General features: G+C 39.7%; 1 protein-coding gene and 1 long non-coding RNA gene across 2 annotated transcripts in view; both read left to right on the top strand.

Annotated features, from left to right (window-relative positions):
- Positions 1-274, top strand: part of LOC131956134 (uncharacterized) — a 36386-nt gene extending 36112 nt beyond the window's left edge. The window contains exon 2 of the mRNA XM_059320557.1: positions 1-274. This exon is cut by the window's left edge and continues 849 nt beyond it. Within this exon, the coding sequence (XP_059176540.1) occupies positions 1-23 (23 nt within the window). The 3' untranslated portion in view covers positions 24-274.
- A 1480-nt stretch (positions 275-1754) lies between these two features.
- Positions 1755-10318, top strand: LOC131956133 (uncharacterized). Its single transcript, XR_009388936.1, has 3 exons — positions 1755-1801; positions 7099-7225; positions 9369-10318. It is a non-coding gene; the product is annotated as an uncharacterized LOC131956133 (long non-coding RNA).
- Positions 10319-12211: the final 1893 nt, after the last annotated feature.

Raw genomic sequence — 12211 nt, 5'->3', positions numbered from 1 at the left:
ATTACATGAACCTGGAAGGGTAGACGTCACGTGTCAACCGACAACTAAACTGATTCCATATTCTATTTTTGTTTTTATTTCGAAAAAAAAAAAACATTAATAAAAGTGAATTGTTTAATTAAAACAAGGACAAAACCGGAAAACAGAATTTATGTACCTATTCTAAAACTGCTAAAAGACTAATCTGCGAATGCCACCATTCCCACTTCCCCCCGCTTTGTTGTTTAATAGTTTGTCAGTGGATGTGGCAAATAAAACAGGATCTCTACATTAATCTTGGTTTAACCTTGTTTTTTCATCTCATATTTTATTATGTTTTGATTGCGTTGCAATCTTAACAAGATTCTAATTTTCTAAATTTGGTTTGGTCTAATAATCGCATTGCTGCTTAGCTGCATCTAAACCACATCAACAAAAAAAAAAACCCAACTACAACAACAACTACAACAACTACAACGACTACAACAACTACAACAACTACTACAACAACTAAAACAACAACTGAACTAAAACTACAACTACAACAACAACTACACCAACAACTCATTACGTCGCTCGCCAGATGCACGTCAACTCTGCTTCACATGTAAACATGAACAAACCGTGTACTGTATAGTGAAGATGCTTGTTATCAATAAACACAACACAATCGACTAAAGTTTATAAACAACACGACAGATAGATAGCGGTAGAGAGAGAGGTAGAAAGATAAGAGATAGAGAGATAGCGAGATAGAAATAGAAAGAGAGAAATAGAGAGAGAGGTAGCAAGAGATTTAAAGAAAGAGGTAAAAAGAGAGCTAGAGATATATATAGAGATAGAGTGAGGTAGAGAGATAGAAGGTAGAAAGAGGTAAAGAGAGATATAGAGGTAGAGAGAGAGGTAGAGAAATATATATAGAGAGAGGTAAAGTGGTAGACAAATAGAGAGAGAGGTAGAGAGATAGATAGGTAGAGAGAGAGGTATATATATAGAGAGAGAGGTGAAGAGAGATATATAGATAGAGAAAAAGTTAGAGAGAGAGGTAGAGAGATAGATAGGTAGAGAGAGAGGTATAGAGAGAGATAGAGAGAGAAAAGGAAGAGTTAAGCTCCCTGACTCAGGTCGAGGAAATTAAAGGCGGTTGGTCACACAACTGACCAAAGTTACCCTTTAAATGCGGTGGTCGGAAAAACTGGTGAACTCTACATTATCTACGACGTGGATCATCACGTGTGAGAATGGCGCTTCGTGTTTGCCTTGCTGGTGCATCCTACTTTACAAATGGGAAATTTAATTTTGAGCTAACGAAAACTGTAGTTCTTAAATATTCCGGGACACCGACATTTGGAAACAGTGTTAAGGGTTACAATCGCAAACATTAAAAAAATAATAAATTTAATACAATCGGCCCAATAGGTAACAATTATAAATATGTATTTGAATATTAATTTTAAAAAAAAAATCAAATACAGTAACAAGTAACAATACTCAATGTTCTAAAACAAATAAATTAATGTAAATATAATGTAATTTTAGCAATGGCAAATGGTCAGTGTTAAACCGACAAGCTCTAGTACAGCAATCCCCCCCCCCCCCCCACACACTCTCCCCACTCTCCCTCCCTCTATGTTATTTCTAACCCCTTCACACTCTTAATTCATTATATTATTAGGCAATCACTAGTCTAGATAAATAAATCTAAAAATATAACATTCACAAAAAAGAAAAGCAATCAGGATGACGTCATCAAATATTGATTGCCTTGCCTCGATTCTATTTCCTGTGCTAATTTTGATGAACAGCTTGGGCAAGTATTAAGGTAAGCTTCGTGTATTTTAGCAAATGTATAAAGATCTCGATTTAATGTGGAATATGAACACAATACATGAAATATTGATTCCTTTTGTCCAATACACCTAACAGACATTGAAATTATTAATATAACTGGCGTATAAAACGTTGCAGTGAGATACACATTTAGAGATAGATCTAGATCAAGAAGTATTTCATTCAATGAATAAATTCGAGTTATAAACTGTCAAATTGAAGTCAACTATTTATTGCAGATTTTTCAGATTTAAGCAAATATAAAGAAATAGTATGCAAACAAGTTATTTTTAGATAAAATTACTCACCTGAGATTGGTAAATATTTTTTCAAGAAGAAAAAGACGGCCTGTGAATTTTTATTATTTTCTCAAAAACACCTCGATCACAGCTGTCCGACCATTGTAAAAAAACGGAATCAAACTCGAATTGTGTGAGACGAAACACACCTATAGTCTGTTTCAGGTATGAATTTGGGTCAAAAGTGATCAAGCTAGAGAATGGCATATTAAAAGCTCAGATTTTATCTTTTGTGTAGATTCAATGGGGGTTATTTCACTTTGTATCAAAATCGATACAACATGAAATGAAGGGTTAAAGAAATAATAATAAACATAAACAATAATCACTCGATATTCAGGGGGTTCGAAGTGGTCGAGTCGGTACAGCTCATGGTTGCTAAACCGAAAAGTCTCGAGTTCGAACCCTCGGGCAGATGAGGCTCGTTAGCTGGGGACAGCCACTCTTCTAGGAGAGACAACTCCAAAATTAAACAACTGCTGCCTTGTAGTTTGTTCTTGGTTGGACAAAGGCTATGGAAGCAAATCCAAAAAGAAAAGCAGGCTGAAATTGGAGTCAATGGCCTCAATGGCACATACCCAGTTGACACGTAACGCTTAATTGTGTTGGAGGCGTGGTCGAGTCGGCAAAAAGCTCATGGTTGATAAATTCGAACAAAGTCTCGAGTTCAAACCCACTGGCAGATAAATCTCGATCCCCTTCAACACTAATAATTAAGAACGAATTTCTATAGACTACCACTCTCATGCGTGAAGCAAAATACCGAATCACAAAACGTGTGTTTACTTTCTCGTACACGAAGTATAGAGGAAGTATTGTAATCGTGCAAAAAAAAAAAAAAAAAAAAAAAAAAGAATAGATTTTTACAAATCTTGATGTTTTACACCTCTCTGAGTCGGAAAAACATAGTTTTGCAATTTTGTCCGTATGTTTGTGTTGTGTGTGTATGTGAGTCTTTGAATAAGATAACTTGAGTACCGTTACAGCTACGTTGATGAAATTGCATATATAAGTGTTATATCATATTTGTTGTTCTGTGTCAATTTTTCATCAATTTCCGGAAGTGGAACTTACTCTACTTTCAATTTTTCAAAAGCCTATAACTGTACACTGTTTATGATAGATAAAAGGAATTTCACATGTAAGTAAAAGATCTAATTGTCTGCCTTCTGTCGAATTTTGAGTCATTTCCGTTGAGCGGAAGTAGTAATTTACGCTATTTCCGATTTCTCAAAAAAAAAGAATATGAATTTATAAAGTACAAATAATACTCCGCATATTATACACCTATTGTTTGGCGTTCAATTGGTGCGCAATTCTTTTTTTCTCCGGGATTCTATTCCTTTTTTAAAAATTTAAGTAATTAAAATGGATTTAAAATATTGTCTAAATCCCGAGTTGCCATCCCCCATTGCTTTATATAAGAATATTCGAGAACGTTTAGGGGAGATCACTCCCGTTTTATTTATTGCACGATTACAATACTTCCTCTATACTTCGTATACGAAAAAGTAAAATACGCATGGAATGGGAAATAACTTAAATTTAAATTTAAAAAAAAACACACAAACTGTGCAAATACATTGTTTAATTGGATCTTTAAATTCGTTTAAAATATAGGTTAATTTTGTAAAATTAACAATATTTGTTACTTGAAATATTGACAAAAATTTATTATTTATTAAAATTATTATTTTTTATAATCTCTATTATAAAAGAAAAGACAATAAGAACACATATTATTAATTGGTATACATAAGATCACTAACTTTCTATTATGTCGTTGTTGAAAGTGTTATTGTTCAAATTTTGGATCCCCGTTCCGGGATAAGCTAGACAATAATCTAAGTTAGGGGTCTTCACTTGGTCCCTTGATGACAAGATGCGGCATACATCTCCTTGAACAAATATTAATAACGAGCCGACCCGCGGCGTATCACACGCCGCTATTTAGTTGTTTTATTTTCTACTTTCCAGTAATTCATAATTTGTGAAATCAACAGTACCAACGCTGCCACTGAAAATATTTGCTTTAAAACACTGACCCCCCCCCCCGTTTCTCCCAACTCCTACCTTACACCCCCCCCCATGAAATCAGCCTCCTCTTAGTTACCTCCTGTAAGTTTAAAATCGTTTCAAACTAAATTATCTGCCCCTAATAGCCGTCACTAAACCCGGCTCTACGATTTGTAAACATTTAGCGTGAACCACAGCTCACCAGACCATGTGGGGGTGGGGTGGGGTGGTAGTGATTTTGATAGAGAGGAAGAGAGGGGACTGCAAGGCGCTCTTGCAGCTTGTTTTCTAACGTCTCCCAGAAGAGAATTATATATATAGACTGTATAATTTCATTTCCAATGGACGATTGGATACAAGTTTACCCTGCGTTTATTAGGGTGAAATAAAAGCCTGATGAGAACCCAACGACATAATCGACCGATAAGCGATAGTCAAACCGATATCCAAGACAGTTTGAGTGAGTTTGCCGTGTTGATGCCCGCCTGGCTAATGGGAGACACCTCCTGAACTGGTGTTATGCGTAAATAAACAAAAGAAAATTAACATCCTCTAAAGTGGATTGGGATAGTATATTATTTGATTAATAATTTTATAATTCTGGCGAAACATGTGTATGTTTTTATACGAATTAATATTATTTCATATGTAAAAGCTATTTATTTTAAATAACAAATCATATTATTTACCTAATCCTAATCAGATACCAAATGTTGAAATAAAAATGTTAGTGGCTCTTTAAAAACTGGTAAATTTTATAAATTGTAACTTTTGGCTCTTCCGTCTCAAAAGGTTGCCGATCCCTGGTCTAGGTTGTCGAACGTTGATTTGAATGGGTATTGCTGACACACACACACACAAAAAAAAAAAAAACAAAAAAAAACGAAAAGTATCCAGATATTGTATTAAAGAAAAAAAATATATTGAATTACAGGGGAAAATCGTCAAAATTTCGTTTTTAACTGAAATTTATAAAACCCAAATTACCGTCCAGAAAAAAAAAATATTTCAAAACTTTCTGAAAAAAAATTGGCTTGTAGATATAAAGAAATAATGAGAAGGTTATGAATCTAGACGCCGGCCCTGCTGGGCATAAAGAAAAAAAAAAGTTATCTTTTTTTTTCTAGCAATGTTATGTATTAAGGCGCGATCATTAGTCTGTAGCAGGTACTTTTATGAGACGGAGTGGCATAGAGGTAGAGCGCTAGACTGATAACCTGAAATTCTCGAGTTCAATTTTGGGTTTAAGTCAGTACAACGTCCCCGAGTTAACCCAGCTCTGATGAGTACCTAACATAAATTAGGGGAATTAAAGGCGGCTTGACATAGTGCTGACTATTGCTTGCCTAATGGACCGTTAGGTTCGAAAAGGGAACTTTACTAAAATATCTATATTGTTCCTTATAGAGAAGTGGACAGATCAATTTAGTGGGTAAGCATACATTTTTAACATTGTCGTAGACGGGTCATGGTAAGTTTTGGTATAGGATCATGACTACGGTAGGGATATAGATACTACTAGTAGTTAGGGCTAGTCAAGGCTAGGGCAGAGGCGTAGAGACCCTTCCCGGCGTCCGGGGACAAACTTTTCGATTTGCACCCCCCCCCTCGAGATTTCGATTTGCACCCCCCTCAAACTTTCGATTTGCAACCCCCCCTCGACATTTTGATTTGCGCCCTGCACCCCCCCCCCCTCAAACTTTCAATTTGCACCCCCCTCAACCTTTCAATTTATTTTTCCAACCCATTTTGGCGCCCACTAAGCTCGGCGCCCGGGGACATATGTCCCCCCCCCGCCCCCCCCCCCCTCGCTACGCTACTGGGCTAGGGACTGATGACTCTGACATAGGTGAGAGGATTACTTTTAACATTAAGGTTTACTTTTGGCCTCGGTACGATTAATATCTAGGCGAGGGGGAGGATTACAGTTAACGTCTAATCCATGGGGAGGATTAATATTTTGGCTAGGGAGAAGATTATAGACGTCTGGACTAGGGAGATGATTATAGACGACTGGACTAGGGAGATGATTATAGACGTCTGGACTAGGGAGATGATTATAGACGTCTGGACTAGGGAGATGATTATAGACGTCTGGACTAGGGAGATGATTATAGACGTCTGGACTAGGGAGATGATTATAGACGTCTGGACTAGGGAGATGATTATAGACGTCTGGACTAGGGAGATGATTATAGACGTCTGGACTAGGGAGATGATTATAGACGTCTGGACTAGGGAGATGATTATAGACGTCTGGACTAGGGAGATGATTATAGACGACTGGACTAGGGAGAAGATTATAGACGACTGGACTAGGGAGATGATTATAGACGTCTGGACTAGGGAGATGATTATAGACGTCTGGACTAGGGAGATGATTATAGACGTCTGGACTAGGGAGATGATTATAGACGTCTGGACTAGGGAGATGATTATAGACGTCTGGACTAGGGAGATGATTATAGACGACTGGACTAGGGAGATGATTATAGACGACTGGACTAGGGAGATGATTATAGACGTCTGGACTAGGGAGATGATTATAGACGTCTGGACTAGGGAGATGATTATAGACGTCTGGACTAGGGAGATGATTATAGACGTCTGGACTAGGGAGATGATTATAGACGTCTGGACTAGGGAGATGATTATAGACGTCTGGACTAGGGAGATGATTATAGACGACTGGACTAGGGAGATGATTATAGACGTCTGGACTAGGGAGATGATTATAGACGTCTGGACTAGGGAGATGATTATAGACGACTGGACTAGGGAGATTATTATTGGACAGAGATTATTAATTGAGAGTTTTTGAATAGGAAATAACAGAACATATATGGCCTATGATTTACTAAGAACCCCTTTAATGCATTAAGCTTGACTATTTTTTAATCTTTACAATTTTTACTTATACAAAAGATACAAGTTATTTTTCTTCTGTATAACATTGGTCCATTTGATTTTAAAGGCCAAGGTTAAAAGTTCAAGCTTGCCGCTAAGGTCAAAGGTCGGGTCAGTATGATGCCTTATCGACATAAGGATTTTACGTGCGCGAGAGACAGACAGACAACAGGTTGTTTTTGTCGCAGTCATGCGTGAGTAGTTTTTTGTGCCACTATATGTCACCAAATTGTCATGTGTCACCATATTGTCATGTTTCACCAGACTGCTATGTTTCACCACATTGTAATGTGTCACCACATTGCCATGTATCACCAGACTGTCATGTGTCACCAGATTGTACTGTATCACCAGATTTGCTTGCCCCCATATTGTCATGTGTCACCAGACTGTCATGTGTCACTAAACTGTCATGTGTCACCAGACTGTCATGTGTCACCAGACTGTCATGTGTCACCATATTGTCATGTCTCACCAGACTGTCATGTGTCACCAGACTGTCAAGTGTCACCAGACTGTCATGTGTCACCAGACTGTCATGTGTCACCATATTGTCATGTCTCACCAGACTGTCATGTGTCACCAGACTGTCAAGTGTCACCAGACTGTCATGTGTCACCAGACTGTCATGTGTCACCAGACTGTCATGTGTCACCAGCTTGTCATGTGTTCCCATGCAGTACCAGTTCCCTTTGCGTCACGTTTAATCACCATGATGTGACATGTCTATATGTCTCAACATGATGTGTGAAGTATCATCTGGTACCCTCCACTAGTTCTAATGTCACCACGTATAACTCGGTTGTTCTTTGTCTAACGCACCATTATCTTCTAGCCCACCCACACCATCCACAATTCCTGATCCACCCATACCCCTTAACCCACCCACGTTACCCACACTACCCACACTACCCACACTACCCACACTACCCAACGAACCCAGAAACCCTAACCCACCCACAACCGCAAACCCACACACACCATCCACACTACCCAACCCAACCCAACCCATCCACACACCCTAACCCACCCACACCCCTAACCCATCCACACCACCCACAACATCCACACTACCCAACCCAACCCAACCCACCCACACACCCTAACCCACCCACACCCCTAACCCACCCACACACCCTAACCCACCCACACCCCTAACCCACCCACACCCCTAACCCATCCACACCACCCACAACATCCACACTACCCAACCCAACCCAACCCACCCACACACCCTAACCCACCCACACCCCTAACCCACCCACACCCCTAACCCATCCACACCACCCACAACATCCACACTACCCAACCCAACCCAACCCACCCACACACCCTAACCCACCCACACACCCTAACCCACCCACACACCCTAACCCACCCACACCCCTAACCCACCCACACCCCTAACCCATCCACACCACCCACAACATCCACACTACCCAACCCAACCCAACCCACCCACACCCCTAACCCACCCACACACCCTAACCCACCCACACCACCCACAACATCCACACTACCCAACCCACCCACACCCCTAACCCATCCACACCACCCACAACATCCACACTACCCAACCCAACCCAACCCACCCACACACCCTAACCCACCCACACCCCTAACCCATCCACACCACCCACAACATCCACACTACCCAACCCACCTACACCCCCTAAACCAGGGGTTCCCAACCCCGTGCTCACTATTCGACAGAGACAGAATTATTTTCATTAATATTATTTAAAGGTTGAAGGGGATGGAAATCGAAAGTTTGAGGGGGGGGATGGAAATCGAAAGTTTTGTACCCGGGTGACGGGGAGGGTCGCTACGCCTCTGGATGGAGTTTGTCTATTTAAAATAGGTAGTGCCGGCCACCCTACCGATATTTTAGAATGTGCTCTAGAGTAAGAAAAGGTTGGGAACCCCTGCCCTAAACCATCCTCACCACCCTCAACATCCACACTACCCAACCCACCCACATCCCCTAACCCACACACAACACCTAATCCCTCACCTCTCATCTCTTCAAAAATGACCCCCCCCCCCTCTACACACCCAACAACACAAATTTAACTGTCCTTTCATATTTGTATTTTAAATAATTAAATTTTAAATAATTACATTCCTCATCTCATCACAACCTACATCATAACATTTAAGACAAAACCCCACCCCACCCCTCAACACCTTTTCCTTACGTGCGTGACTCAATTACCAACAAACCCCTACCCCCGGACGACAACGCCTCTCAAATCCAGTAATTAGCGGACATAATTAATGACGCCCGTGATTCCATGACTCTGATCACCCCCCCCCCCCCCCCCCCCCCCCCCTCAGGAAGCCTCTTATGTACAGCAGCTACACGTGCGACTACGGCCAATGCTTCCAGTCACCACAGACCTGGAAAGCGTATTACAGAGAACAGAAGCGACGTCAGGGCGAGGAGTACAGGCGAAGGCTGATCTGGAAGCTGTCGCGCTTTCCGGAGTTTACCGACTGCTGCAACGCATGCGTGGAGGCGGAGAGTTATCCCGAACCGGCGGTGAAGCGCTGCGCGGAGAAAAAGAAGTGCCCGTCGGAATTTTCTCAGGTGCCGTGGCAAATTCAGCGCGCGCATGCTAACCAGTTTTATCAGTATTAGCGGGTTGTCGTGGGGGTTGGTGATGGTTGTCAATAAGTTTTATCAGTATTAGCGGGTTGTCGTGGGGGTTGGTATTAGTTGTCAACCAGTTGTATCAGGACTATATTATTATCGTTTTGTTTGATAAGGAAAATGGCAATTGTTATAACTGTATTAGTATCGCAGGATTATTGATGGCTTTTGTCACAGTGGTTGTCGTAATGTTATTGTGGTTGTTTTTCGAGAGGTTGATGTGTGGTTGTAGTGGATGGTTGTTGTAGGCATATAACCGTTGGTTGCTGCATAGTGGTTGTCGAGGTTGCTATCTAGTGGTAGCCGTGTAGTTGTCGTGGTTGCTACATAGTGGTAGCTTTGTGGTTGTCGTGCCGCTCTCGTATTTGGCTGACGTACTTTGTAAGAAGCCTCAAGATTTTCCACCAAAATAATATTTTTAAATGAAGATCGGCATGATAAAAAAACAACTATTGTCATCACTGCCTACAGTATTTCACCTGCAAGTTTCGCTATATACACGATACATCATGATACTAAGGTGTGTTTACTCGATCCTTAACATGAACGTTAACCCAGATCTTGACAATAATCAAACGTGATTCAACAACACCAAAGATGGGAACACACTGTTAAAAACTGTCACACGAACTACTGGCCTTTTTTTTTTAAATAATTTTTTAAACAAGTACGTAATTTAAAAAATAAATCGTGATGTACATATTTTTTTAAAGAGGAAATAAAACTTATCTAAATTTTTAAACATCTTTTTTTAATGACGATTTATGTCTATGTATACTTGTCTAGAATCTAACAAATAGTTTAAACGTTTCTATGTTTGTACCAAACAATTCGTAGTGTTACAGACGGAGTTTTAAAAAAAATTCTTTAACATTGTTTTGCGTTTTGCTGATTTGAACATATATATGATCATATGTATGAGTTTATAAGTTTTAACGGGTTCTAGAATGGATATTTAAAACAATCCTAAAATTGTAAGTTGTAAGTTGTATGCGAGAATTTTAAGTCAACGAAAGGTTAGTTAAGTCGAATATTCCCCACGGCAGTACAAACAAGTTAACTCTACTTCACCTGTTGAGCAGACATCATGGTGCTAATATTTTTTAGAAGTAGCCGAGAACGAAAATTTTAAATTCAAATGTATGCAATATTTATTGAAGCTGACGGAGTCCCGACGTGAAGAAATTCTTGTATCGTGACGGATTCTAGAGTTCGAAAACACTGGATTGGTAGGTAGGGGTGTTTGTAGGGGTGTGAAATGAGTGGGTAGTGGTACATTGAATTTACTGCTGGATATGTCATAACAATTAGCATCTTCGATACGGTGCGAATTATAAATAAAGTCGAGATAAGGTAATGCTTTACAAATAGTCACCACACAGTGTAGGGATTTTTAAAAATCCAACAGCTGTTGTGAAATAAAGGTCAAGGAAAAAAAAGTCACCGGAAAAAAACTCATACGAAATCTTTCACTGAAACTTCAGTTTGTTTTTCTAAATTTGTAAATTTGTGGGAATCTTAACAACCACAAAATAACAGGAGCTGAAATTTTTAAAAAATTTAACAAATGGTTTCACGTATGTCAGCAATCAAAGTTAAACAACGTTCACTACAGCCCAAAGAATAGGATCTAGACAAAAGTCGGATATGGTATTTAGGCTGAACTAGTAACATATAGTCCAAACATACACAATGGAATCCAGAAAAAAGGCCGACATGGTATAAAGGCTGTCATCGACACAACACTGCAAAAGTATGCAATGAGATTCATACAAAAGGCCGACAAACTTTTAAGGCCGACACAGCCACACCACTGTAACATTACAAACACGGCGGACATCTTATAAAAACAGCATAAACACGTCAATGCACAATTACAGATAGAGGAAGGGCAAGGTTGCTGAAGAAGACACCAATGGCCGAGACCATCCATCATTTAGTTGTCAATCTTAATTATATGCAAACTTATTTTCTTATAACAAACCAACTACATTATCTACGTTTATTAAATTCGGTAGTTGTTAGCGCAATTTCCATTCTGGAGAATTGCGTTTTTTAACTCGTCATTTCTGGGAATTGATGGATGAATGAATGAATGTATGGATGTATGAATGTGTGTCCGGGCTTTAAGTCGTATCTCCTCCTCAACGAAGCAATATCGATGACTAGTTCCAAAAGCAATTATGTTAAGCAAGTTACGAGGATGAACATAGGCCATAAAAATTCCGGGTTTCTTTCATGGATTTCCAGGAAAAGCCAAAAAACCTCGACAAAATGCAGTTTTTTGCCCATATCTCGGCAACCAGACCACTTAGCGATTTGAAACATGTACCAATCGATTCCTGCCATAATTTAGAACAATATTGCCGAAGAAAGTTTTCAAAAATATCCTCTCGTTCGGTCACAAATTTTAAAATTACATAAACACCTACAAACCGATCGTTCTTCTAGCTTGAACGCACCCTAGCAGTATACGTCAGAGCTATTTTTAGATAACATAAGGAAATTGCGCATAAATGTCACTAGA

The sequence above is a fragment of the Physella acuta genome, unplaced genomic scaffold (assembly GCF_028476545.2).
Source record: "Physella acuta isolate Inbredline_101_S28 unplaced genomic scaffold, ASM2847654v3 ptg001129l, whole genome shotgun sequence".
Classification (NCBI taxonomy): Eukaryota; Metazoa; Mollusca; class Gastropoda; family Physidae; genus Physella; species Physella acuta.
Note: the sequence above shows the minus strand (reverse complement) of the source record. Positions and strands in the feature narration are given on the sequence as shown.